Raw genomic sequence first — 25,734 nt, 5'->3', positions numbered from 1 at the left:
ACCACAAAAGTACCATATTATCACTCTGGGATCTATGCTTCTTCTCAAGAAATTATAGCTTTAATTAAAGATAAATGCAACATCCTTCAAGAAAAGAATTTCTCTCTGCTAACACAGGTTCTCTTCTCCCTTTACCATGATAAAACCTTATGTACAGTATTGGAATTCGAAACACAGGTCCTGAATTGGTAACAGCTCATATGATCAAGTTTCATAACCTTTATTGCTTCACATAAAACAAAGTTATGGCATTCAATTCTGTTTACTATGAAATATTTTAGTCAAGAAATAGCCTGTATGTACTTACCATGTACCACATACTTTGCCATTTGGGATCATTAAAATACACGGATTGGATGCCACCAGGTTTGTAATCCCTCTTTATCCTTATTTTTACAACCTGCTGTTCTATCCATTTCACCTGTCAATAAGGAAAACAAGTGGTAAATATCAAAACAACACCATGGTTATCCTAATTAAATATATAAAATCTGCAGTTGTTTGTTCCAAAAAAGGAGCTGAATACATTTCTTGGTGCAGAATTCAGGTTGATGTACTACTTTTCTTAAAAGAAAATGTGTGTGCGGGGGGGGGGGGGAGAGCAGGCTTTCAAGCTATACAGTTGTTAAGAACACAGAGTGGTTTTTCTATTACTACACGCACAAGATCATGACAGAGAAGGAATGAATGCAGTTTACTCGCAACTTACGTACTTAATTTCCTTAACTCCCAATACATACATACATAATAAAGGGGGGGAGGCTTCCGGTGGGGGTGGGGAACCATAGACAATCCCAGCCACCATGAGTGTGTTTAGACTATATGCGTTTTTGGTTTTACATGCTATCCGCAGAACGTAACGCCCATATAAGTTGAGAGTCAACGACATAGCAAATGATACATAAATGTCTGTTTAAAAATAATGATTTTTGTGAACTATTTTATGTATTTGTTGTATTCCAATTCTACACAGCCTACTCAGATCGGCAAGTCCATTCTGTGCATTCAGAATCTTCAATAAGTTTCTGACAATAAGTAACTTAGTTTGAAAACATGACCTGGAACCTTGATCATCTTCTGTTTGGCATCCCTTTTAAGTTACTTGTTGTAATTTAACCTGTTGCTCATTGTTCAGCTCTTTACTTTCCTGGAAAATGTTTTATTTTTAAAATGCTTCTGAACATTCAGCTGTGCGTGAAGTTTGATAAACAATCACTTCTGAAGTGAATTGCTACCTATTTTTTGTTCTCTTTCTTTTGAATGGAATGTTACCATAGCCACAATGAAACTGTTTGGTATATGTTACAAGATTAGATATTGATGAGAGCAGAGAAAACAAAACAAAACAGAACATATAATAAAAATAACAATAGTCTCTCATTTAAAAAAAGAAATATAATCACCACCCACATATAGCACATAAAAACCACTATAGATTATTTTGTATAAAGTGTAGCACAGAACAGTTATATCTAAGAAATGCATCCCTGTATCACATTGCAATACAAATGTTTTATGGTGGGGTTTTTAAAACTTATGTCAAAGGAAGTTCTGAGGTTTATGGAGTAGCTAGCATATATTTACAGGAAATTTACTGCACTTTATTCTGCAAACTTATTGACCTTTCCTGTAAACATCCCAGTTTGGATTGCCAGGATTTTGCAACCCTTGTGCAGGGTGACTTTTTAAGGTCAGCAATAGAAGCTGCAAGCAGAGTTCATCCAGGGTTAAGAAACCCATCTCATTGCATCAAGGGCTGATCCTGTTCTAGTACTCCCTTCAGTTTTTGTTTCCTGTTCTCCTCTGCCCTCCCTTTGGAACCGTACACTGCCATAGCTCCCAAGATAACACAAAACATGGAGCGCAATAGTGTAAATATGTATTTACGGGGAAGTCAGCAGTAATGTATGTACATTTGTGGCTGAAACTACAAAGTGTATACTCTTACAGAGATTTATCTTTGGAAAGGTTGTAAAAGAGGTTTTTTTAATGTAATTGGATTCAGGTTTTGCAGCTCTTTATTCTTTAGCCCTCTAAATGTCACATAATCTGGGCCTACCTTTCTATGTACAGTGGTGCCTCGCTTAACGAATGCCCTGCTTAACAAAATTTCCGCTTAACGAAAGGATTTTTCGAGGAGGTTGCCTCGCTAGACGAATTCATTTTATGAAAAATTCGTCTAGCGAATTGCGGTTTCCCATAGGAATGCATTGAAATTCAATTAATGTGTTCCTATGGGCAAAAAAAAATTCAATGCATTCCTATGGGATTCGCTAGACGAATTTTTCGTTATAAGAAAAGACCCGTGGAACGTATTAAATTCGTCTAGCGAGGCACCACTGTACTTCAGTAACAACTTAGTTCTGCCAGGTGACTTTACTGAACAACCATCTAAGTACAGCTGAGCGCCTTTCTTTCTTTTCTTTAAAATGTTTTTCTTTCATCATGGTTGCCAGGGGAGGCATTTTCAACAAATCCAAGGTTTTTCACCTTCATTCTTTATTTTGATTCAATCCAATTATTTTGAGCTAAACTTACAAAAGAATGTCATACTTGTCTCTAAGAATAAAATTTCTCAAATGAGTTAGCAATGTAAGACATTATGGCCTATGCACGAAATAAATCTGAATCTTTGAGGGAGATATGAGAGAGGCTTGTAGACTTGGGTTTCTTGAACTCTTTATTAGGCAGAGGGGTTCAGTCTAGGAGGAAGAGTTTAAGTTGTTTTTGCAGTTTGACAAGATTGGGTCTTGTCTTCGCTGTACTGTTAGGTTTGTTTAGACCAGATCGTGGCAGATGTGAAAACCTAAAACAAAGCATAGACTCAACACGGTGCTATGGTCAGACTTTCTTGTTTACATAAACTGTCCAATAAAACAATTCACAGGTGGAAGAGAGAGAGAGAGAGAGAGAGAGAGAGAGAGACCATCACATAGCAGCAAAGGACAAATACACATTTGATATTTCAAGAGTTTCCTACAAAATTATAAACACTACTGATTCCTTATGTGTCCTGTGTAATCTGAACATGAATGGCCTTCTTTCAAGTATGTCAACTGCCTGCAGCATCACTTAGAATAATACAGAGGCCACCTTGAACAACTGGAAGTGGCTCCTACATGCACACATCCCTTCAGCTCCCATGAATTCTCCCTCATGCCACAGAGATTTGAGTAGACTGACGATTGCAAAAATTGAGTTAGGAAAGGAGTAATTGTGCACATATTCTCATTTCAGTTCAATTCCAAAAGTTCTATATTTCTATTTCCTGAATGTCTAGAAATCAAAGCCAAGCCAGATTGAAATTTAAATAATTGTTTAAAATACATTATTTCCAGTCTTGTCATCTCAGAGATCACTTTTGTATTCAATGCAGTATTTTATAAATGCTCTTCTAGCGGATAAAAATTGTCCCAAGTTAACATTAAAATGGATTTTAAAAGAAAAAAGAAATAAAAACAGAATCAGATGCATTCTTTCATAAAGCAAAGCAGTCCCCTTGAGTCGTCAGCTTGCTCTTAGGAAATAATGGCTTGCAATATACCAAAGCTGCAATCCAAAACCCCAATCCACCAGAGTGGAAAGGTTTGGTTGAGGCAAAGGTGTCCATCCAACAAGCCTTGTTCTGCCAGCCTCCACCACAGCATCTCAGTGTTTGCCTGGCAAAGGATCTGTTTGATTCTGAACCAGCTCTGCTGCCATCACATGATTCACCAATGGACCAAATGTAGTGTAGCAATGTAGCATTCTTGCCTCAGCTCACCAACCACTGACGTGGTTGCTGCTTTGAAAACCACAATGAGGTGGCCTTTTAAGTCCTACAAGAGAAATGCGTCACTTTCGGGCTCTTGCTATTTTGAGGTCAGATTAAATCACATATTGGCAAGTTCAGGCCACACATTTAAGTTGATTCGGAACTCTCACACAACAAACCTGCTTCCCCAAAAGTATCTCTCTCAGCTGCTTCTTTCTCCCCACCATAGGGGAGGAAAAAGCAGCTGAAAGACATTACTCAGCCCTACAGCTGAGCAAGCCCCCATACTGCTGCAGCTCCCACAAGAGGGAGGGGTGGGGTGGGGCTTCCTTAAACTGCTCAGCTGGGGAGTGGGAAGCCCCACATACCGCTCCAGCTCACATAATTCAGAGCAGCACAGGACCTTCCTCAAAAGTGCAGGCAGGCAGACATAGCCCCAGAGGGTCCTTGACTAGAACCTTCTCAGGCTCCTGCCTCCGCCTGAGCAGGCTCCCTTTTCCTCCCCTGACCGCTCCGGCGGAGGCAGGCAAGCAGGCAAGCAGGCGGAGCCTCAAAAGGTTCCAGCTGAGTACCGCCTGCCTGCACCTTTGCACCTGTCTGCAAGCAATTTGAGCTAGGAATACATCATGGCTCCCCGGCCATCACCATGTATTGCCAGCTCAAAATGTCTGAAATCGGTATTACGATCTGAACGCCATACTGCTTTCAGACAATTTCCCGATATATCATCCAGCCCTACTTGGCACAGCATCATATAATGACCACTAGGTGTGCCATCTATGCAGGGCCATGGGGCTGAGGCCCCCTCAATATTTTGCAGCTAGGAGGGTCCTGTCAAGCACTCCCACAGCTGCCACTAGGCCCCATTGGGCCTCCTCCCACTGTGTGACATCACATGCACACTGGGCCCCCATGTTGGGCAGAACCCGGTACACCTGATGACCACATACACAAATAGGATCAGATACTCAATAAAGAGGTAATCTGGAAGTGACCACTGACAACGAGATTTAACCCAAAGAAACCCCACAGTATTTTGTTTATAGCCAGGCAGTTGGGAGTGCTTGGAATCACCTCTTCCAGGCAAGGGTCCCCCCCTCGTTCCCACTATGACTTGATGTATACATGTTGATAGTATTTTTTGGGGGGGGGAGTTTTCTATGGAATGCTTACAGTGTTTAAGGCAATTATGTATGGCTAGCAAAATCCAGGGACAAAAAGAGAGCCACTAAACACAAACAAAAAAATTCCAGAATACACATTTTCAAGGGTATTTTTTCCAAAACATTATTCCACCAGTTAGTAAAGTGTTTACTGTGTGGGGAGGCCAAATAAAAGACAAAAATAAATACCTGTTGAAAGAGGAGGAAGACGTATGGAATATTGTTCCCCCAGTGGGAGAGGGGGAACAAGACATGTTCGATTCAAGGAGTCCTCAAAGAAGAACCAGCATGGAATAATGTCCTCCCAGTGAGAGAGGGAGGGCAGGATCTATGCTGGGGCCTGAGTTCAACGGGGGGGGGGGAATCGAGATAGGGCTGAAAAGTGGAAACATAGCTGGGTGGTACTGTGCTACAGTTGGAAAATTGGGGGGGCAGCAGGGGACAAAGAAGGGAGAGTGGTGGATAGGTGGCGAAAGAGTGGGAATAGGGTGAGGAGCAACAATGGGTTATTTTCTGATTGATTAAGATGGTCCGAAACTAGAACATTTTATGGAACTGGTTGATGCATCTGGGAGATCCGGAGTCCAGGGGAAGGGGGGTAGAATTAGATAAAAGTGGTTAAAGGTTATTATGATAGAAGATATGATATTTGAATGTATGGAAATTTTGGGGGGTATAAATTGTGAGGCTAATGGAAGAACTAGAGATGGATGGGGAAATAAATTTAGATTTGGATTAATTAATGAATTATAGGTTGAGGATAGTAAATTTTCTTTCTTTGTGTAGATTAGAATTGGCTGTGAAATAATGAAAAAATTGTGTTAGAATGATTTAAGATGATAAAGGAAAATTGCTTAATTTAGATTTAAAAATGGACCCAGTGTGGGGGGAATCGAGGAAGTCCACAATGTCAAGTTAATGTAAGAATTGATATGTTTTTTTCTCCCTTTTTTGATTATTTTCTTTTTTTCTTTTTTGTTTTTGTGTTGAAATGTTTGTAAATCAATAAATATTTGAAAAAATAAAAAATAAAAATAAATACATGTTGAATACCTTGGAAGTAGGAAGCAAAACTGAATTCTGAAGAAGAAAGAGCTGTGTGTTGATAAAATAAGCAAAGAAGAAGAAAGAAAGCAATTAAAGAAGAAATCGATCAATTAAAGAAGAAGAGATTAATTTTAAAAAAACAGGTTGGGGGGAAGAGAAAAAAACAGAATTTAATGCGAAAGAAGTGAGAATTCTATTCAGCCTTAAGGTATTTCATGGACAGAGAGATGAGTGAGGAGAGTATTAATTGGAGACAGTCACTGACAACTGAAAAAAATAGTGTGAACAACTGCAGGTAATTGTAGATTCTGTCCGATTCTGTCCGATATTGGAAAAGAGGCTTAGACAAATTCATTGAGGCTAAGGCTATCATAGCTGCTAGCCTTGATGGCTAAGCTCAGTGCCTCTACAGCTGGAGGCAGGAATGCTTCTGGAAACCCCAGGAGGGGAGAGGGCTCTTAGGCTCAGATCTGACTTCCTGGTTTTGAAAAGCCATCTAGTTGGTCACTGTGAGAACAGGATGCTGAACAGGATGGGCCATTGGACAGATCCAGCAGGCTCTCCTCATGTTCTTATGTGGAGTTACAGTCTGAGCCACAGACTGAGGGAGAAACTACAGAAGAGTAAATATGGTAGGAAATATTGCATAACGAAGAACAAAAACCTGCAAAGGAGAGAGAGAGAGAGAGAGAGAGAGAGAGAGAGAGAGAGAGAGAGAGAGAGAGATGGAATGAGAATGATGAAGAACAAATTTGTAAAATGTATAAAGATTATAACACTCCATACCTAAATAAATAAGAAAATAAGACACAGGCAGTTAGAAAACTATGGATAAGGTTTCTCTGCTTAGGAAAGTTCAAAGACCAGAATTGTTTTAAGTTAGGAAAGGAAACTTAACATGAGGAAGGAGCATTAAAAGATAAACACTTTGTGTGCAAACATAGTAATCCTGTGAAGAAAAAAGTGATGGCAGATGTGCTTATATTGAAGGAAAGATTGGAGGGGGGGTGAAAGGGAAAACTTGTAGAAAAAAGCATAAAGAGTTCCTCTCTCTCTCTCTCTCTCTCTCTCTCTCTCTCTCTCTCTCTCTCTCTCTCTCACACACACACACACGGTAGCAACATTAAGGGATTAGGGCGTGTTGAATTTTCCGAATTTCAAAAATTAGGGGTGTTAAAAAGTTGTAACATGACTCGGGAATTTAAAATATGTTTTAGTTAAATTAATGTAATTTAGTTTTACTTGGTAAATAACCACATAAAAATACTGGCTATTTTACATTTTTGTGGAATTCTCAATAATTTTAAACTTATTTAAAAAATGTGGAAAATGTGTGTAAAATTGCAGAAAAATCATTAAAAATTATTGTCTGTCTGTGGACAAATGCCAGCTCCATCAGCCAGTAAAGCGAGATGAGTGCCGCAACCCCAGAGTCGTCCGCGACTGGACTTAATGGTCAGGGGTCCCTTTACCTTTACCTTTCTACTTTTAGTTATATTGTATATGCCTGAGCATAACAAATAAGCCAAAACATGGAAGTATCAAGAGGAGAAGCAGAGAAGGGAGCAGGCTGCATCAAATGCAATTATTTTCTCTGCTGATGAAAAAATCCCCCAAACAGCTGATGACCAAGATGGAAGTTATGAACTGACCTTAGGAAAACCAAGTGCACCTTCCACTTCTAATAAAAATAGAGTACGATACAGTAGAAGTACATGAAGTTGCTATGCAGAGCATCTGATAGGGTGTTGGCCTGCTTGTCCCAGCTGCCATCACCACTGCCACCTTTATGGATGCTGACTTGATCACTGAAGAAGAGACTTGTAGTTGATCAGAATAAAGTCAAGAGGGCTCAAGAAAAAATGATGAAATCCCTGGATCAGGAATTGGATTGACTTTGTCAGAAGGGTGAAATTGACTGTGGCTGAAAGCAGGCAATTCATTATCACAGAACAGCAGTATTCTGTGCGCAGTGTGCCAAGTATCTCCGCCACTTCACTCTGGAGAAAGGCTCAAAAAGAGAAAAAACCAGCTGAAGTTATTGCTAATAATCTTGTAGATTTCATGAAGAAGAAGAGCATTGGTAAGGGCCTGCAGGCCATTGGAGGTGATTCTGCCAGGGGCGCTGACTTGCCCCCTACATTGAGGGGCAGTGGCATTTTGACAACAACAACATTGTATGAACACTGTGGGAAAACATGCATGGATGAGCAGCACGGATTCCTTAGTAAAGTCCTGTCTGGAAGTACCCACAGTGCCACCAAGTGACTCACTTCACCTAAACCAGCCTCACTCCAGTACCTCATTTGCCTCAGGCAACATCAGATTTTGTGGCTGGGCTGTCAAATAAGCAGCAGTGTATTGGAATTCTGTTTAGTTATCAGAGGCTATTTTTCCAAGCAGCTGCTATCACTGTGGAGATAAGGTGTAGTAGTTTCACCACTAACAATGCTTTATTCTCATCTTAATCTCCTATTTTAAGCTCTTGTTTTGTGCAACTCTACATGATGAAGATCTGATAAATTCTTCTGCCCTATTTTTCTCAATTTGACTATGGAAACCACTCCTGAGTTGTCCTGTGATGTAGAATCTCTTCACAGCATCCAATTTCAGACTGGATTTTGCTGTACTTCAGCTGAACTTGATATCTGTGTGTCTTTGTTTAGTCTTAAATCAATGGTTTGGCCAACAGGAATTTGTTCAAAAGCTCTGTTGCCAGACAGGTGAACTAAGAACTGTCAATTCATAAAGTGCTGACATACCTCAGGGTATTCCACAGGAAGGAGTGTCACCTGGTGATAGTAAATTTGCAAGCACTCAGCATAGTTCACCTTGTCATAAGCAAAGCAGCAAGAGTTGGTATAGGCCGGGGAAAGGTATAACTGCCTTGTTGGGCAGCATGCAGCAAATGAACCAGCACGTTTATAAAGCTCTGTATTTTGTGTGTGTAAGAACCAGGACCAGCCCAAGACATATTAACACTTGGGGTGAACCACAAAATGGTGTCTCCCCTAGCCAGGGTGAAGCCCCATTTTGTGTACCCCTCCAGCTTCTTCAGCCATGCCTGAGCTTGCCCCATGTCTGCTCTTCACACCCACCCAGCATCCCGCCCTCCTCTTTCTCCTCCTCCTCCTAGGCCTCAGCCACAGAATGGAGGGCAGTGGCACTAGCAGCAGAGGCTGCTGCCCCCCTCTCCCCTTCTCTCTCCCTCCCTCCCTCCCTCCCTCCCTCCCTCCCTCCCTCCCTCCCTCATCCCGCTCTGGAAAGAGCAAGTCGAGATGAAAGGGAAACTGTGCTTGCACTTGCCCAGCCGCTCTTGGAGCAGTGAGACAGCGGCATAGCAGTGCGCCCAGGCAGAGAGTGCACATTGCAGGGTGGCCGAAGGGGGACAGTGCCACCCTTTGACCGAGAGCAGCAACAAGGGCCTCCTTTTTCCTTGCCACTGCTGCGTCAGCCTCCTGCTTTTCATAATTCCCCTTTAGCCATGGTTTGGGCTTGCTTTCTCCACCTTCCATTTACTGTATCACAAGATTTTGGCAGGGGAATGTGCCAGTACTATGTATTGTTGAGCATCGTCAGAAAGTTTGAGTTTACGCTGTATGCCCAGACACACGACAGCAAATCATTAAAACAGGCTGAAGCAGGAGACCAGGCATCCCCAAACTTCGGCCCTCCAGATGTTCTGGACTACAATTCCCATCATCCCTGACAACTGGTCCTGTTAGCTAGGGATCATGGGAGTTGTAAGCCAAAACATCTGGAGGGCCGCAGTTTGGGGATGCCTGCAGGAGCCCATCCAATCATATGCCTTTTGCTCCCCTGGCCAGAGCTATATATTCCCAGTGTTAGAAATTCCCCAGGCATCAGTTGCATTCTGCGACTAGTGCAGGTCCAATGACGGCCAGGTGGAGATCTCTGGAAGCCAGGTTGGCAACTGACATCTCCATCTGGCTGACCCCTCAAGCTTTCTTAAACAAGTAAGCAGAATAATTTATTTATTATATTTTATTTATTACATTTATATCATTTGTTTTTCTCCAAGAAGTCCATGGTTAATCCCTACAACAACCCAGTGAGGTGTTTCAAGGCTGTGACTGGCCAAAGGTCTCCCAGTGAGCTTCTTGACTGAGTGGAGATTTGAACCCTCACCTCCCAGGTCCTAACCATTACACCACACTGGCTTCCTAGAGTGCTTCTGCTATGGAGCAGCTATATAAATTAAGTAGGAAAATAAATATATGGAAAGCAAAATGTCACCTGAAATATCTTCCATGTTTTAATGCATAAACTGCTTTAAGATTTTTTTTCTTTAAAATATAAAGAAATGAAATGAATACCAGCAGCAGCAGCAACAACAAATTTCATTGTAAAAAATATATGGCGGCAAGACTTTCCATTGTGGCGACCTTAACATAGGTTTAATGTGCTATTTGGCAATTAGCTTGCATATCTGGAGTTGATATGTTTTCTTCCATACAAACCTATGAGAACTCTAAGGTCACTATCTGAAAGTCTGCTCTCTACAACACTGGAATGGTTTTTGATTGGGAATCCAAACCATCTTTAACCCCACCTCTGATCTGCTTCAGACCAACTCCCAACCTGGCCCATGAGTGCCTCCCTTGTTCTCCTAAAATGGCAATGGTTCCCACCTGAGAGGTGCCAAAACTGAGTTCCAGCAAGTTCAGGCTGAAAAAAAGCCCTGCAACCTGTTATAGGAGTTTAATACTGCTGGACAATACGGCAGGGCGGTTCGAATCCCTGTGACGGGGTGAGCTCCCGTTGCTTGGTCCCAGCTCCTGCCAACGTAGCAGTTCGAAAGCACATCAAAATGCAAGTAGATAAATAGGAACCGCTATAGCGGGAAGGTAAACGGCGTTTCCATGTGCTGCTCTGGTTTGCCAGAAGCGGCTTTGTCATGCTGGCCACATGACCTGGAAGTTGTACGCCGGCTCCCTCGGCCAATAATGCGAGATGAGCGCGCAACCTCAGAGTCGGTCACGATTGGACCTAATGGTCAGGGGTCCCTTTACCTTTACGCATGACTCAAGCAGCAGTTTTTCTGGTTTGCAGCATGTATGGGCTGAGTCTTTTAAACATTATGTGGGCTGCATGGAATACTTCTAGTTAAGGACTTAGCTAAGGACTCTAGTTAATGAGGCATAGTGGAACCAAATGCATCACACTAAAACTCATACACACACTCCCCTATGTCTCCTGCAAGATCAATGCCATTAAATGCTTAGGTTTCATCAGGTTGTGTTACATCTGTTGCAAGTTAATAGAACAATAACCAGCTTTCCTTCAACGTAAAAATCCAAAGTCCTTAATCTGCCTTCAAGACAAGTGCTATCAACACTGCAACTTGTTGGAACATGACACCTGCCTGTTTTCTGGAGCTTGGGTTTCTGATAACAGGATAAAGTGGACAGTGGATATTACCACTTTTTTCCACAACCTGCTTCAGCACAGTGAATCTAAGCAATCTCAAGCAATAGTCCATCCTTACAGCCAGTCTAATGAGCAGTTTAAGTAAAAGGAAAGGAATGAGTGCAATCTTATTGACTACATTTCACATCCTAATCTATTTGTCACACTAATTAGGAAGTGAATCATTGTAAAGTTGTAGATGAATCTTTCTTGTTCAGCAATCTATAATGAGATTGTCAGACTAATGGAACCTCACAAAAGGCTTAGGAAAGAGCGAGGGAGAGGAAATTTTCTGATATGCCATTTAAACAAATGCATGCACAATTAAGAATATGAAGGCTGAACCTTTTGAGCCATCTGCTCAGGATAATTATGAAGAAGGCGAGCTATAAATGCAAGAAGTCATAGAATCGTAGAGTTGGAAGAGACCACAACTGCCATCCAGTCCAACCCCCTGCCAAGCAGGAAACACCATCAGATGGCTGTCAAGCCTCTGCTTAAGACCTCCAAAGAAGGAGACTCCACCACACTCCTTGGCAGCAAATTCCACTGTCGAACAGCTCTTACTGTCAGGAAGTTCTTCCTAATGTTTAGGTGGAATCTTCTTTCTTGTAGCTTGAATCCATTGCTCCGTGTCTGCTTCTCTGGAGCAGCAGAAAACAACCTTTCTCCCTCCGCTATATGACATCCTTTTATATATTTGAACATGGCTCTCATATCACCCCTTAGCCTTCTCTTCTCCAGGCTAAACATACCCAGCTCCTAAGCCGTTCCTCATAAGGGATCGTTTCCAGGCCTTTGACCATTTTGGTTGCCCTCTTCTGGACACGTTCCAGCTTTTCAATATCCCTCTTGAACTGTGGTGTCCAGAACCGGACACAGTACTCCAGGTGAGGTCTGACCAGAGCAGAATACAGTGGTACTATTACTTCCCTTGACCTAGATCAGGCATGTCAAACCTGCGGCCCTCCAGATGTTTTGGCCTACATCTCCCATGATCCCTAGCTAGCAGGACCAGTGGTTGGGGAAGATGGGAATTGTAGTCCAAAACATCTGGAGGGCCGCAGGTTTGACATGCCTGATCTAGATGCTATACTCCTATTGATGCAGCCCAGAATTGCATTGGCTTTTTTAGCTGCTGCATCACACTATTGACTCATGTCAAGTTTGTGGTCTACCAAGACTCCTAGATCCTTTTCACATGTATCCTCTCAAGCCAGGTGCCACCCATCTTGTATTTGTGCTTTCCTTTTTTTTTTTTGCCCAAGTGTAGTACTTTACATTTCTCCTTGTTAAAATTCATCTTGTTTCCTTGGCCCAGTTGTCTAATCTGTTAAGGTCATTTTGAAGTGTGATCCTGTCCTCTGGGGTATTAGCCACCCTTCCCAATTTGGTGTCATCTGCAAACTTGATCAGGATGCCTTCAAGCCCATCATCCAAGTCGTTTATAAAGATGTTGAATAAGACTGGGCCCAAGACAGAACCCTGTGGCACCCCACTAGTCACTTCTCTCCAGGATGAAGAGAAGCCATTGATGAGCACCCTTTGGGTTCGGTCAGTCAGCCAATTACAAATCCACTGAATGGTAGCATTGTCTAGCCCGCATTTTACCAGCTTCTTTACAAGAATATCATGGGGCACCTTGTCAAAGGCCTTGCTTAAATCAAGATAGGCTACATCCACAGCGTTCCCTTCATCCTGAAGGAGCGTCTCCACCTCCATCGCTCTGCTCGGACACTGAGGTCCAGTGCCGAGGGCCTTCTGGCGGTTCCCTCGCTGCGAGAAGCCAAGTTACAGGGAACCAGACAGAGGGCCTTCTCGGTAGTGGCACCCGCCCTGTGGAACACCCTCCCACCACTTGTCAAAAAGAAAAATAACTACCAGGCTTTTAGAGGACATCTGAAGGCAGCCCTGTTTAGGGAAGCTTTTAATCTTTAAGAAATTAGTGTATTTTAATATTTTCTGTTGGAAGCCGCCCAGAGTGGCTGGGGAAACCCAGCAAATGAGATCAGATTAGTCTGACATGACTTATTTTTCAGAAACCCATTTTCCAGAAACCCATTTAGTGATCACAGCGTTCCTTTCTAGGTGCTCACAGACCATTTGCTTAATGATCTGCTCTAGAATCTTTCCTGGTATTGATGTCAGGCTGACTGGGTGGTAATTGTTTGGGTCCTCTCTTTTCCCCTTTTTAAAAATAGGGACAACATTTGCCCTCCTCCAGTCTGCTGGGACTTCGCCTGTTCTCCAGGAATTCTCAAAGATTACTGTCAGTGGCTCTGAAATCACCTCTGCCAGTTCTTTTAATACTCTTGGATGTAGTTCATCTGGCCCTGGAGACTTGAATACATCTAAACTGGCCAAGTATTCTTGTACTACCTCCTTACTTGTTCTGGGCTGTGTTTCCCCTTCTGAAACAGGTTGGGCATTGTTTTCTTTTTTGGAGAAGACTGAGGCAAATAAGGCATTGAGGAGTTCTGCCCTTTTTTCTGTCCCCTGTTCCCATTTCACCATCTTCTCCTCTAAGCGACCCCACTGTTTCCTTGTTCTTCCTTTTGCTAAGGACATACCCATAAAACATGGCTTTTATAGCAAGGTAAGATCTCAGTTTGCCAGTGAACATTTACATTCATTTCCATCAGTAATCCTATGTTGTTAGTAAAACCAAATCTTTCAAATGGCAATTCTAATATGAAATTCTAGCTTGTTTAATGAACAGAATGAAAACACATCAATTAATAGAAAGATAAACATTTTTAAAAATGGAAATAAGAGTTTAAAATGTGCTAATTTTCCATACATTGCTACCAAATGGTTGTTGTTGTTGTTGTTTAGTCGTGTCCGACTCTTCGTGACCCCATGGACCAGAGCACGCCAGGCACTCCTGTCTTGCACTGCCTCCCACAGTTTGGTCAAACTCATGTTCGTAGCTTCAAGAACACTGTCCAACCATCTCGTCCTCTGTCATCCCCTTCTCCTTGTGCCCTCAATCTTTCCCAACATCAGGGTCTTTTCTAGGGAGTCTTCTCTTCTCATGAGGTGGCCAAAGTATTGGAGCCTCAGCTTCATGATCTGTCCTTCCAGTGACCACTCAGGGCCGATTTCCTTCAGAATGGATAGGTTTGATCTTCTTGCAGTCCATGGGACTCTCAAGAGTCTCCTCCAGCACCATAATTCAAAAGCATCAATTCTTCGGCGATCATCCTTCTTTATGGTCCAGCTCTCACTTCCATACATCACTACTGGGAAAACCATAGCTTTAACTATGCGGACCTTTGTCGGCAAGGTGATGTCTCTGCTTTTTAAGATGCTGTCTAGGTTTGTCATTGCTTTTCTCCCAAGAAGCAGGTATTTTAATTTCGTGACTGCTGTCACCATCTGCAGTGATCAAGGAGCCCAAGAAAGTAAAATCTCTCACTGCCTCCATTTCTTCCCCTTCTATTTGCCAGGAGGTGATGGGATCAGTGGCCATGATCTTGGTTTCTTTTTATGTTGAGCTTCAGACCATATTTTGCGCTCTCCTCTTTCACCCTCATTAAAAGGTTCTTTAATTCCTCCTCACTTTCTGCCATCAAGGTTGTGTCATCTGCATATCTGAGGTTGTTGATATTTCTTCCGGCAATCTTAATTCCGGTTTGGGATTCATCTAGTCCAGCCTTTCGCATGATGAATTCTGCATATAAGTTAAATAAGCAGGGAGACAATATACAACCTTGCCGTACTCCTTTCCCAATTTTGAACCAATCAGTTGTTCCATATCCAGTTCTAACTGTAGCTTCTTGTCCCACATAGAGATTTCTCAGGAGACAGATGAGGTGATCAGGTACTCCCATTTCTTTAAGAACTTGCCATAGTTTCTGTGGTCGACACAGTCAAAGGCTTTTTGCATAGTCAACGAAGCAGAAGTAGACGTTTTTCTGGAACTCTCTAGCTTTCTCCATAATCCTGCCCATGTTTGCTATTTGGTCTCTGGTTCCTCTGCCCCTTCGAAATCCAGCTTGCACTTCTGGGAGTTCTCGGTCCACATACTGCCTAAGCCTGCCTTGTAGAATTTTAAGCATAACCTTGCTAGCGTGTGAAATGAGTGCAATTGTGCGGTAGTTGGAGCATTCTTTGGCACTGCTCTTCTTTGGAATTGGGATGTAGACTGATCTTCTCCAATCCTCTGGACATTGCTGAGTTTTCCAAACTTGCTGGCATATTTGGTGTAGCACCTTAATAGCATCATCTTTTAAAATTTTAAATAGCTACCAAATTAGCCATGTGGTTAAACATTAAGATATTCTGTGAAATGCAAATAAACTGGATCACATGCAACAAATGACGAACAATTGTTTAATTCTTGCCAAAGAAATGAGACTGTCTAATAACAGTTCTTGGTGTGGGTTTCCTCCACTTCCTTGGACAACTAACATGCATATACCCTAGGATTTGTACTTGTGACAAAGAAGGTGCCACATTACTACTGCAAGCTATCTGGCACCCAGACCCTAACATTTGAAGTGCATGAGGTAACTTACCTTTCCAAAGCAGTGGGCGGCTGCTTTCTGGGCTCTGGGAAGCAGGTGGGAGGACTTTGGGACCCTGTCAGAGTTCTCCTGCCTACTTCCCAAAGCCCAGCAATCAGCCCCACCCCAATTGCTTTAAGGGATTTTGTCCAGGCGCATAACCCTTGTGTTGTGCTAGCTATCGGTTCATGTTGTACTGAGAGACATCAAGCGACTGGCATATCAGGTCTCAGAATCAAGACACATACTGAAATGTACAAGTTCCTTAATTGGCAGTGATAGAAATGGCAGTAAAGAAGTGGCTGAGAGGGGAAACACAGTGGATGTTAGCAGCCATGAACAACTTTGGGAAATGGCATGCTTAGAAGAGGTTTGAGGGACAAAAGAAAAAGTGAGGGCAAAAGTTTGGCATAGCTATAATAATGGAAAAGTATCATGAGAAGTATGTTACAAAGGAAAAAATTATCTACAAATTCAACAGAAGTCAGAATACACTATTAAAAAACAGAAGTGTAACCATTGAAATTGTTCCCGATACATTAAACAAAAACTTGTCAAATAAGTACCATCTTTCTTTTCCCCATGGAAGCTCCATACATTGCAAAGTTGCACAACAATAAGAAATTAAAGAGGCACAACTTTTCCATCTTCTGCACTCTTGGAAAATTTGGTGTGTTGAATTTCTGCCTGTTGTGAAGCAGTTAAAGAAGGCTCTCTTTTTTTGGGGGGGGAGGGGAACCAGCAGACATCTAGCAAGCTTATCCACAAATTACTTGTGTCTGGTATGCAATACCCCTCAAGTCCTTTACATTTCAAATAGCTTCACTAAACAGCTGGACTACTCCAAAGTAAGGAAATGGTTTCAGGGCTGCAGCCTCTGAGTGAACACAGGTGCAATGCACCTACGTCTGCTACACTGGGCCAAAGGTTGTAACCCAGCCAGAACAACTGCTGTGCAACATGCGGTTTCTTGGGATTGCAATAGCAGTACCATCTACTGTCACAAGGTATATTTCTTCATTCTACTACTTGCAAAGAAAATACCAAGAAGCTAGGATACTAATTTGGGGCTGTTTAAATTATTGAAGGTTGATCTACAGATCACCAGATCCATATACCAGTCCCTTATAAACTAGGTTGCACATCTTAGGACAGCAGGTCCGTGAATAATACAATACTGTCTTCATTATATCCTAATGTGAAGCAGAGGCTCAGTGAACAGATAATATGTCAGCTCTTGAAATCTTAGATGCCATCCAGGTAAATGTCTCCTAGTGTAAAGTTTCAAATTAAAAATGTAAGTGCTTGCATCTTATATGATTGGCTAGCTGGGTTATCTTACCTTTGGTTCCATTGAAATGAAGCTGTGCGTACCTCTACTTGAGAGAACTGACCTTTTAATCGTTTTACTATGGTAGAAGTGGTAGTAATCCTTCAGTGCTCCAATCTGTAGGGAGGGGGGGGGAAGTGGAGAGGGAGAAAAGAGGGAGATTTAATTTATTAAAAACAGTTTGTTTGTTTTTGAGAAAACCAGCACTATAAATTATGCAATTTCCTGCTGTTTTACTTGATCCTCAGTGTTCATCTTTCAAAAGGACATATGATTTGAAATGGATGGACTGTCCTCAAGGCATAGCTGCAAAACCATATATTATACCTGAGCTGCTTATTCTGTCTCTATCTTTTTAATGTCTAATTTATATACAGCATTTTAAGTAATTTTGTACAAATCATCACCCAACTGTCTTCACAAAAAAAAGGATAAAAATCATCACTGTGTGTGTGTGTGCACGCTCGCACGCATGTGTAACATTTATATAACACTCTTTTCTTCCAAGGAGCTCAAGGTGGTGTTCATGATTCTCCTCCTCCCCAGTTCATCCTCACAACAACCCTGGGAGATAGGTTAGGCTAAGAAATGGTGAAGTGGTAAGACATCTCTTACCAGGGTCACCCAATGAGCTCCATGGCTGAGTAGGGATCAAGCCCCGGTCTCCCAGGTCACAGTACAACACTCTAATCATTATGCCGTATTGCTATCCAGTACACTCAAGGAAATTTACTGTAAAAAGTACTATATTCAGCTTTTTATATCATTAGTTCACAAAACAAAATCCATCTGACGTATCACAAAGAATAAATTCTATTAGAACTTTAGATTACTGGTATTCCTTTTATTAAAAATTAGGAAACCAGCACACAACTTATCTTTTTAAATGAACATTTTTTAAAAAAATTATAGATTCACTTTAAATATAATTTTAAAAATAATAATACCACTGACAATTCCAGCATTATAAATATTCAGACCTTTACAAAGCATGAGAAGGTTAAAAGACAAGCCTTGGGGGTTCGAAAGCCTCCATTTCTAACTTACATAACCCCTGCTTTAAAACAGTTGTGTTGGCTGCCAATTCATTTTCCAGCTGAATTAAATATGTCCACATTAGTGTTTAAAGCCCTAAATGGCATTTGAAAGGCCACCCCCTTCCCTACAGAAACTCTCTTGTCTTGAGATTGGCAGTAGGAATCCTCTTCCATCATTCTTAGATGTTCAGGTGGTGGCAGCCCAGGAGAAATGCTCTCTGTGACAGCCCCTGAGCTGTGGAATTCTCTCCCTGCAGAGGCATGTTTTGTATCTTCATTCCAAAGTATTCACTGCATTCAGAAATCAAACCATTTCTTCCTCATTTTCTTCACTCACAGGCTTGGCATAATTTTTGATATTTAAACCGAACTCCTTTTGCAGTCCAGTCCAGTTTACCAAAAGACTTAACACACTGGAGGATGGGGAAGAACTGCAGGCAGCCGGCAGCTGTTGCCAGCATTGTATGCTGTCCATGTCACAGAGATGTCTGACAGTTAAGAGAGCACAGCTGGTGCTATAAAGCTTGCAAAGGAATAGCAATGTGTAACTACCTGCTATCCAGTAGTGGTTCTCCTAACCAATCTTTGTAGGTGACCCTATTAGGAAAAAAACTATTGAAAAGAAGTGCTTTCTTACACCATCATAAATATCAATTTATACAACTATCTAAGGGACCCAGGTGGCGCTGTGGGTTAAACCACAGAGCCTAGGGCTTGCTGATCAGAAGGTCAGCGGTTCAAATCCCTGTGACGGGGTGAGCTCCCATTGCTCAGTCCCAGCTCCTGCCAACCTAGCAGTTCGAAAGCACGTCAAAATGCAAGTAGATAAATAGGAACCGCTACAGCGGGAAGGTAAACGGCGTTTCCGCGTGCTGCTCTGGTTCGCCAGAAGTGGCTTTGTCATGCTGGCCACATGACCTGGAAGCTGTACGCCGGCTCCCTCGGCCAATAATGCGAGATGAGTGCGCAACCCCAGAGTCGGTCACGACTGGACCTAATGGTCAGGGGTCCCTTTACCTTTACCTTTTTTGCAACTATCTAATCTTATAGCAATAAGCAATATAGGTTTCACTTCAATTGGTTACCTAACAAGACATTGTCTGTGCACCTGAGCACCATAACTCAACAACAATCAAGCAAAGGATTTGTGCATATAGGCTCAGCACCGACAAAAGCCCCATTCAGGAGCTCATGCTCCTCACGCATAACCAAAATCAAGGGTAGGAATTCAACGTCACACTCTCCCGATCGTTCAGTCACTGCAAGCATTTCTGCTTTCCTGGTGGAATTATCCCTCCTCTCATGCTCCCTCTCTTGACCCTCCAGAGAGGAACTGGGGGAGGAGAGCAGGGAGCCCCATTGTGCTAGCATTGTGCTAGGTTCCACTAGCATGGTGGGTTAATTGAATCTGGTGCCCTAGGAGCAAGAGTGTGCTCCAAACGATCCTCTTTATTGTGTTAACAGCCCTCAGTGAGATTGAGAGCAAAGGTCTGAAGCAAGGAGCTTCTTCTACTCTTGAAGGCTCCCCAAGCACTTTAGGGTTTTCAATTGTGTGGGGAGCTTCCACATGCTGTAGTTATTAAGCCAAAATATTCAATGCAATTTCATCTACTATGTGCCTCTCTTTAATTAACACAGATCAAAGAGGTTCTACTTTTTAATGAGGAACCTTTACTCCACCCCAATGACTGGAGTTATTGTAAAGCTATAATATTAAAGAAAGTAATTAAATTCTTTTTCAAATCCATTACTTGGTGCATACAAAACAAAATGCATTTTCGTAAAGAGCAAAGGAACTGAAAGTTTTCTCCAGGCCATTCAGTGTTTTAACTGCCTGCTGCTGATTTAAGAATATGTTGTTCTGGTGCATATGGAGCAGCCAAAAATGGCATTTTGCACTAGCAGCTCGCCACTGGCTTAATAACAGAATTCCATTTTACATTTTGCCAGTAGCAGTATAATATGGAATTACTTATGTACAATGCAGCAATACTCAAAGAAGAAACAGACAACTCTGGTGCTCAGAACTAATGTATATACTGCAGTGACACCAGGCTGCCCCCAACATTTTTTTTGAGGGGGCAATGCATGGCATGTGGGTGACCCAGCATGCATGTGGCGAGCGATGTCACACATCTACTGACATGTGCAAGCCAGTGCAGCCTTCCGTTAGGCTGTGCCGGTCGCCACAGAGTTTCTAGGTACCACGCAGGCTGATGCAACCTTCCGCAACATTGCTCCAGGTCCCCTCAATATTTTTTGGGGGGGGGCTGAGCCCCCTTCAAACAAATATTGAGGGAGCGTAAGACACTTGGTGGCTACAGGAAGGGAGGGGCGAGATGCAGGGATCTTGGCTCAGTGCAGCATGTGGCAGTGGGAGGGGCAGAGGCGGGATGACGGTCACTTTGCGCTGTATCAGGCTAAGTTCCCCACCCCTCACCTGCCCCCTTACCCCTCCCATTTCCCTCTTGGTAAACACTAGAGACCCACTGTGTTGGGAGGCCAGGAGAGCAAGGATGCCCCACCCATGCCACCTTACTGGCTGCTGCTGGGTGCAATATTCTTAACAAAAAGAAAGATAATACAGTGGTACCTCGACTTACGAAGGCGATCCGTTCCGCGGCGCTCTTCGGAAGTCGAATCCTTCGTAAGTCGAAGCGTCCATTTTGCGCATGCGCAGAACGAGCGCGGGGCAAAAATACTTCCGGGTTAGCGGACTTCGGAAGTCGAGGCATTCGTAAGTCGAGGTACTACTGTATTGAACTTAAATTTATGATTACAGCCTTAACTGCTACATATTCCTTGAGTAATTTGCTCAAAAACCTAGAGGGGCCATGTGTTCCCTGCATTTCTGATCTTTGTCTGAATATTTGCGTAGCTAATTAATGATTATGTTGATAGACCGTTGTAACTGTTTAAACTCAATTTGCAAACTACTACTTGGGTACTTGAAGCCTGCATCCAAATATTAGAAGATTTTCAGCATTCTTCAGCTTGGCTGCTCTTGCTCTTGCTCTGTGCATTCTCTTGTCAAGTTTTCCTTCTCTTCTCCAGGTCTTTACCTTCTCATGCTATGGGCCCCATGCTTTCCTAAAGCTATGTACACACTTCCATTTACGCTGCATCAAGTGCACTTCCATCGATGGTTTGGGAAGTGGTATACACACGTTAGCCACAATCCATATCTATTTTGTAACTCTCTTGTCATTTTTTAATATACAAAATACTGTAATTTGATGCATTTCCCAGCCAACTTCAATCTGAATTGAGAAAAAGAACAACTTAGGTGCATTTTAAGCTGGCCATGTACACAACCTCAGGCCCTGGTTCCAGTCCTCCTTGCTGACATCTCTCTCTCTCATGTGAACCTCTTACGTTTTTCACTTCTCTTCTAAACTCTCAGGGCAGTGCACAACAGTCAAAAAATAAAATAAAATAAAAGCATATGGATTAACACAGCAGAACAATAAACCCCAAGCAGAGGAATAAAAGGCGGCAGCCACCCCCCAGACCTTTTCACTTTAAAGCCACACTGAAAATACACCTGGGGGCATTCCATACAGAGAGCTTCACAGCTGCAAAGGCCTTCCTCTTGTCACCGCCACCCCCACCTCACTTCAGAAGCCAGGGGAACTCAGAGAAGTGCCTCTGGCAGCAACCTCAAGTGATCTTTTTGATATCTGAATCCCAAAACTTTAAAGGTAAGGACCAGCACTTTGAATTGTGCTCAGGGAAGAAATGGCAGCCAATTTAGTTGCGTAGAACTGGTGGGGTTGTTTTCACTTTGGTCAGCTCCAGGTAGTACATACCGGTAAGTTTCTAAGAAGTCTTCAAAGGCAGTTCCACATACACTGTATTATCTCTTAGTCTGCCCTACCTATCTCTCATCTAAACTCTGAGCCAGCTCAGTCAGAGACAGTTAGAGATTTTTCTACCTACTCCATTCTGCTGTGACTTTATCGCAGATCAGCCAGCCACCTCCCTTAGTGAAGTACAGTATCAATTTTAAATATAGCAACACTGACATATTTATCTAGCTTACTGAATTTCTATATTTTAAAAAATCTTAGTTACCCTAAAAAGCTCAATAACAGCAAAAACACACTGCATATACGACTAGGAAAATATATTCAGAAACTAACTAACCCCCACAGTAACTGAAAGTTGTGCTTACAGTTAAAGGTAAAGGGACCCCGGCCATTAGGTCCAGTCGCGTACTACTCTGGAGTTGCGGCGCTCATCTCGCTTTACTGGCTGAGGGAGCCGGCATACAGCTTCCGAGTCATGTGGCCAACATGACTAAGCCACTTCTGGCGAACCAGAGCAGCACACGGATATGCCGTTTACCTTCCTGCCGGAGCGGTACCTATTTATCTACTTGCACTTTGACATGCTTTCCAACTGCTAGGTGGGCAGGAGCTGGGACCGAGCAACGGGAGCTCACCCCGTCATGGGGATTTGAACCGCCAACCTTCTGATCAGCAAGCCCTAGGCTCTGTGGTTTAACCCACAGCGCCACCCGCATTACATACAATTTGATGATATTTTTATAGAGACGTTTTTAAGAATTGATTATTCTCACACACCAGGCTGCAAAAAGCATCTTCTGTCTAGGGGAACAATTTTGAACTATTGGCTTCTTGAGTGGGAAGTGGGAAGAGCGAGCTAATAAATCCCTACATATTACCAGGATATGTATAAAAATCACCTGCTACATTAGTTTGTAATGAAGTCAAATTATCTGTGGTTTTGCTACATTACGCCTCATTCTGAGCCAGTAAGAGACATAAAAAGGTTAGTTTAACTTCCATAAGGAAGGATAAATTAATACATTTGTTTCAAGCAACCGTTTTATGTAGACAGATTGAGAATTCAGTTTTGCCTTTCAACATACACTGTTGTTGTTGTTGTTGTTGTTTTAAAATACAGTCGTACCTCGGGTTGCGAACACCTCGGGTTACGAACAACTCGGGTTACGAACTGCGCAAACCCGGAAGTATTTTCGCCGTGTGTGTGTGCGCAGAAGCGCTGCACGCATTTGTGCATGCGCAAAGCGCGAAAATAGCGCTTTGCGCATGCACAAAATTGCGTTTTCGGGTTACAAACTGCGACCCGGAACGGATCGCGTTCGTAACCCGAGGTACCACTGTAGACAGTTTATATCTATTAAGTCATTGTGGGTAGCCCTCCCTTGTAAACTTCACTGGGGCATTTGCCCAGCAAAATAGGTCTTTGACTGAAATAGACCCAACTGCTTTAACGTCATCTCAAAAAACTTCCTCTGAGCTTCTGATCATCTGATCATTCCAATCCGCCCCCCCTCTCAGTATTGCCCTTGTTTTGGATTGCTATATTTAGAATATACCGTATGTGAGGAAAAACAGAACACAATATTTACCAAGATAAAATATTGATACTTCTGTAATCTTAGTCCTTCTTAAATGCAAAGGAGATATGGTAAAAATTAGACCATTTGTTTACAATTCCACCGATGATGAGTTTCTGCCTTTCTACATCTGTGAGCTCACACAATTTCACTGCAACATTTACATTACTCCTTTCTACTGCAGATGCATAAAATAAGATTATTTCAAACAACTGTGAAATAAATATTCACCTCTCATCTTAATGAACATATGCCAAATGCTAGGATTTCTTCATGTCCTGCAGTGCGAGCTCTGTGTTTGAAACACTATCTCTTTGAATCACAGCAATTGGTCTAAAACAAGGACATACTGCTTGTAAGCTTCTAAATATGACTTTCAGTCGGCTACATCAGTATCTTTTGCCCCCTTCCATTTCCACTTTGAAGATGCTGAATCTGCACATATAGTTAAACATCAAATGCGATGTCACTGAGAAATGACTCTCCTTCAAAGAGCAGATTAAAAATTGCCAGAGAGCAATGTGGCATAACTGTCATGCCTAGAATTCATATGCTTCAATAATGATTCCAGCCTTCTCCCTGGCACATTTCAAAATAGCAAAAAGAGATCTGTTGATATATACGGTACTTTTAGTAACTACAAGACATGATGTCCACTGTTATTTCTTTCTCTTTTTTTCTTGTAAAGTGGACAAGAATCCCATAATGTTATTTCTCACTGCATTTATCAATACACTGTGCAAATATAGTGAGAAATTATTTACAATTTCTGAATAGTCTTTATATTTCATCTATTGATGTGTCAATATAAAATATTTTATTTGCATTGTGAGTTAATAAAAAGTGAAGGGGGAATTATTCTGTAGATTTTCAGAAGTAACTCTTCCTTCATTTAATGGAAAAATGATTTGTTCAACCCTCTGCAAAAGCCATTGTGCACCTCAGAAGGTTCAAGCTTTCGCTGAGCAACAGCTTAAAACAACTCAGGTGCTGGAAGTCAACTAATATTAACAGCACACTAAATAAAATTGTGTTCTTTATAAATAAAAAGTCAGATTAGCTCTGCTTTCAGTCTTGAGATTCCAAGAACAATGGAGATCCAGCAGGGTGTGATGGAGAAATATTGGTATGGATGAAGAAATCCACTTTAAATCCCTGCTCATATTGGATGACTTTGGGTCACTCACATTCTCTCAGCCTTAATTTACCACACAGGGCAGTTATGTCGATAATACTCCTCTGTGTGCCACTGTGCCCTTGAAGGAGGAGTTGGATACATATAATAGTAGATTAAGGATTATAATGTTTTCATAGGGGAAGCTAAGGACTGACCTAGATGGACTGGCCATTCTGTATATGTAAACATAGACCTGCACCATTTGGGTATAAAAAGGGGTTTGTATCAAATTTTAAAAGCCAAGGGCGAGGGGAATAAAAATCTTTCCTTATCTACAGCTTTGATCTCCCCAGTTCTCTCTCCTCCAGGTGCTTTTCATAGAATCATAGAAGCATAGAGTTGGAAGAGACCACAAGGGCCATCCAGTCCAACCCCCTCCCAAGCAGGAAACACCATCAAAGCATTCTTGACATATGCCTGCCAAGCCTCTGCTTAAAGACCTCCGAAGAAGGAGACTCCACCACACTCCTTGGCAGCAAATTCCACTGTCAAACAGCTCTTACTGTCAGGAAGTTCTTCCTAATCTTTAGGTGGAATCTTCTTTTTTGTAGTTTGAATCCATTGCTCCGTGTCCGCTTCTCTGGAGCAGCAGAAAACAACCTTTCTCCCTCCTCTATATGGCATCCTTTTATATATTTGAACATGGCTATCATATCGACCCTTAACCATCTCTTATCCAGGCTAAACATGCCCAGCTCCCTAAGCCGTTCCTCATAAGGCATCATTTCCAGGCCTTTGACCATTTTGGTTGCCCTCCTCTGGACACATTCCAGCTTGTCAGTATCCTTCTTGAACTGTGGTGCCCAGAACTGGACACAGTACTCCAGGTGAGGTCTGACCAGAGCAGAATACAGTGGTACTATTACTTCCCTTGATCTAGATGCTATACTCCTATTGATGCA

The 25,734-nt window shown here is 42.3% G+C and overlaps 1 protein-coding gene across 4 annotated transcripts in view; it reads right to left on the bottom strand.

Annotated features, from left to right (window-relative positions):
• PCSK5 (proprotein convertase subtilisin/kexin type 5) overlaps positions 1-25,734 on the bottom strand; it is a 226,986-nt gene that overhangs the window by 185,294 nt on the left and 15,958 nt on the right. For all 4 annotated transcript variants that reach the window (XM_035099987.3, XM_060280059.2, XM_035099988.3 and 1 more), the window contains exons 2-3: positions 17,245-17,349; positions 308-421 (exon numbers count right to left, since the gene is read on the bottom strand). In XM_035099987.3, coding sequence (XP_034955878.1) covers positions 308-421; positions 17,245-17,349 — 219 coding nt within the window. The remainder of the gene's footprint in view (positions 1-307; positions 422-17,244; positions 17,350-25,734) is intronic.

This window comes from Zootoca vivipara, chromosome 10 (assembly GCF_965207765.1).
Source record: "Zootoca vivipara chromosome 10, rZooViv2.hap1.1, whole genome shotgun sequence".
Classification (NCBI taxonomy): domain Eukaryota; kingdom Metazoa; phylum Chordata; class Lepidosauria; order Squamata; family Lacertidae; genus Zootoca; species Zootoca vivipara.
This window is presented reverse-complemented; position numbering and strand designations above follow the sequence as displayed.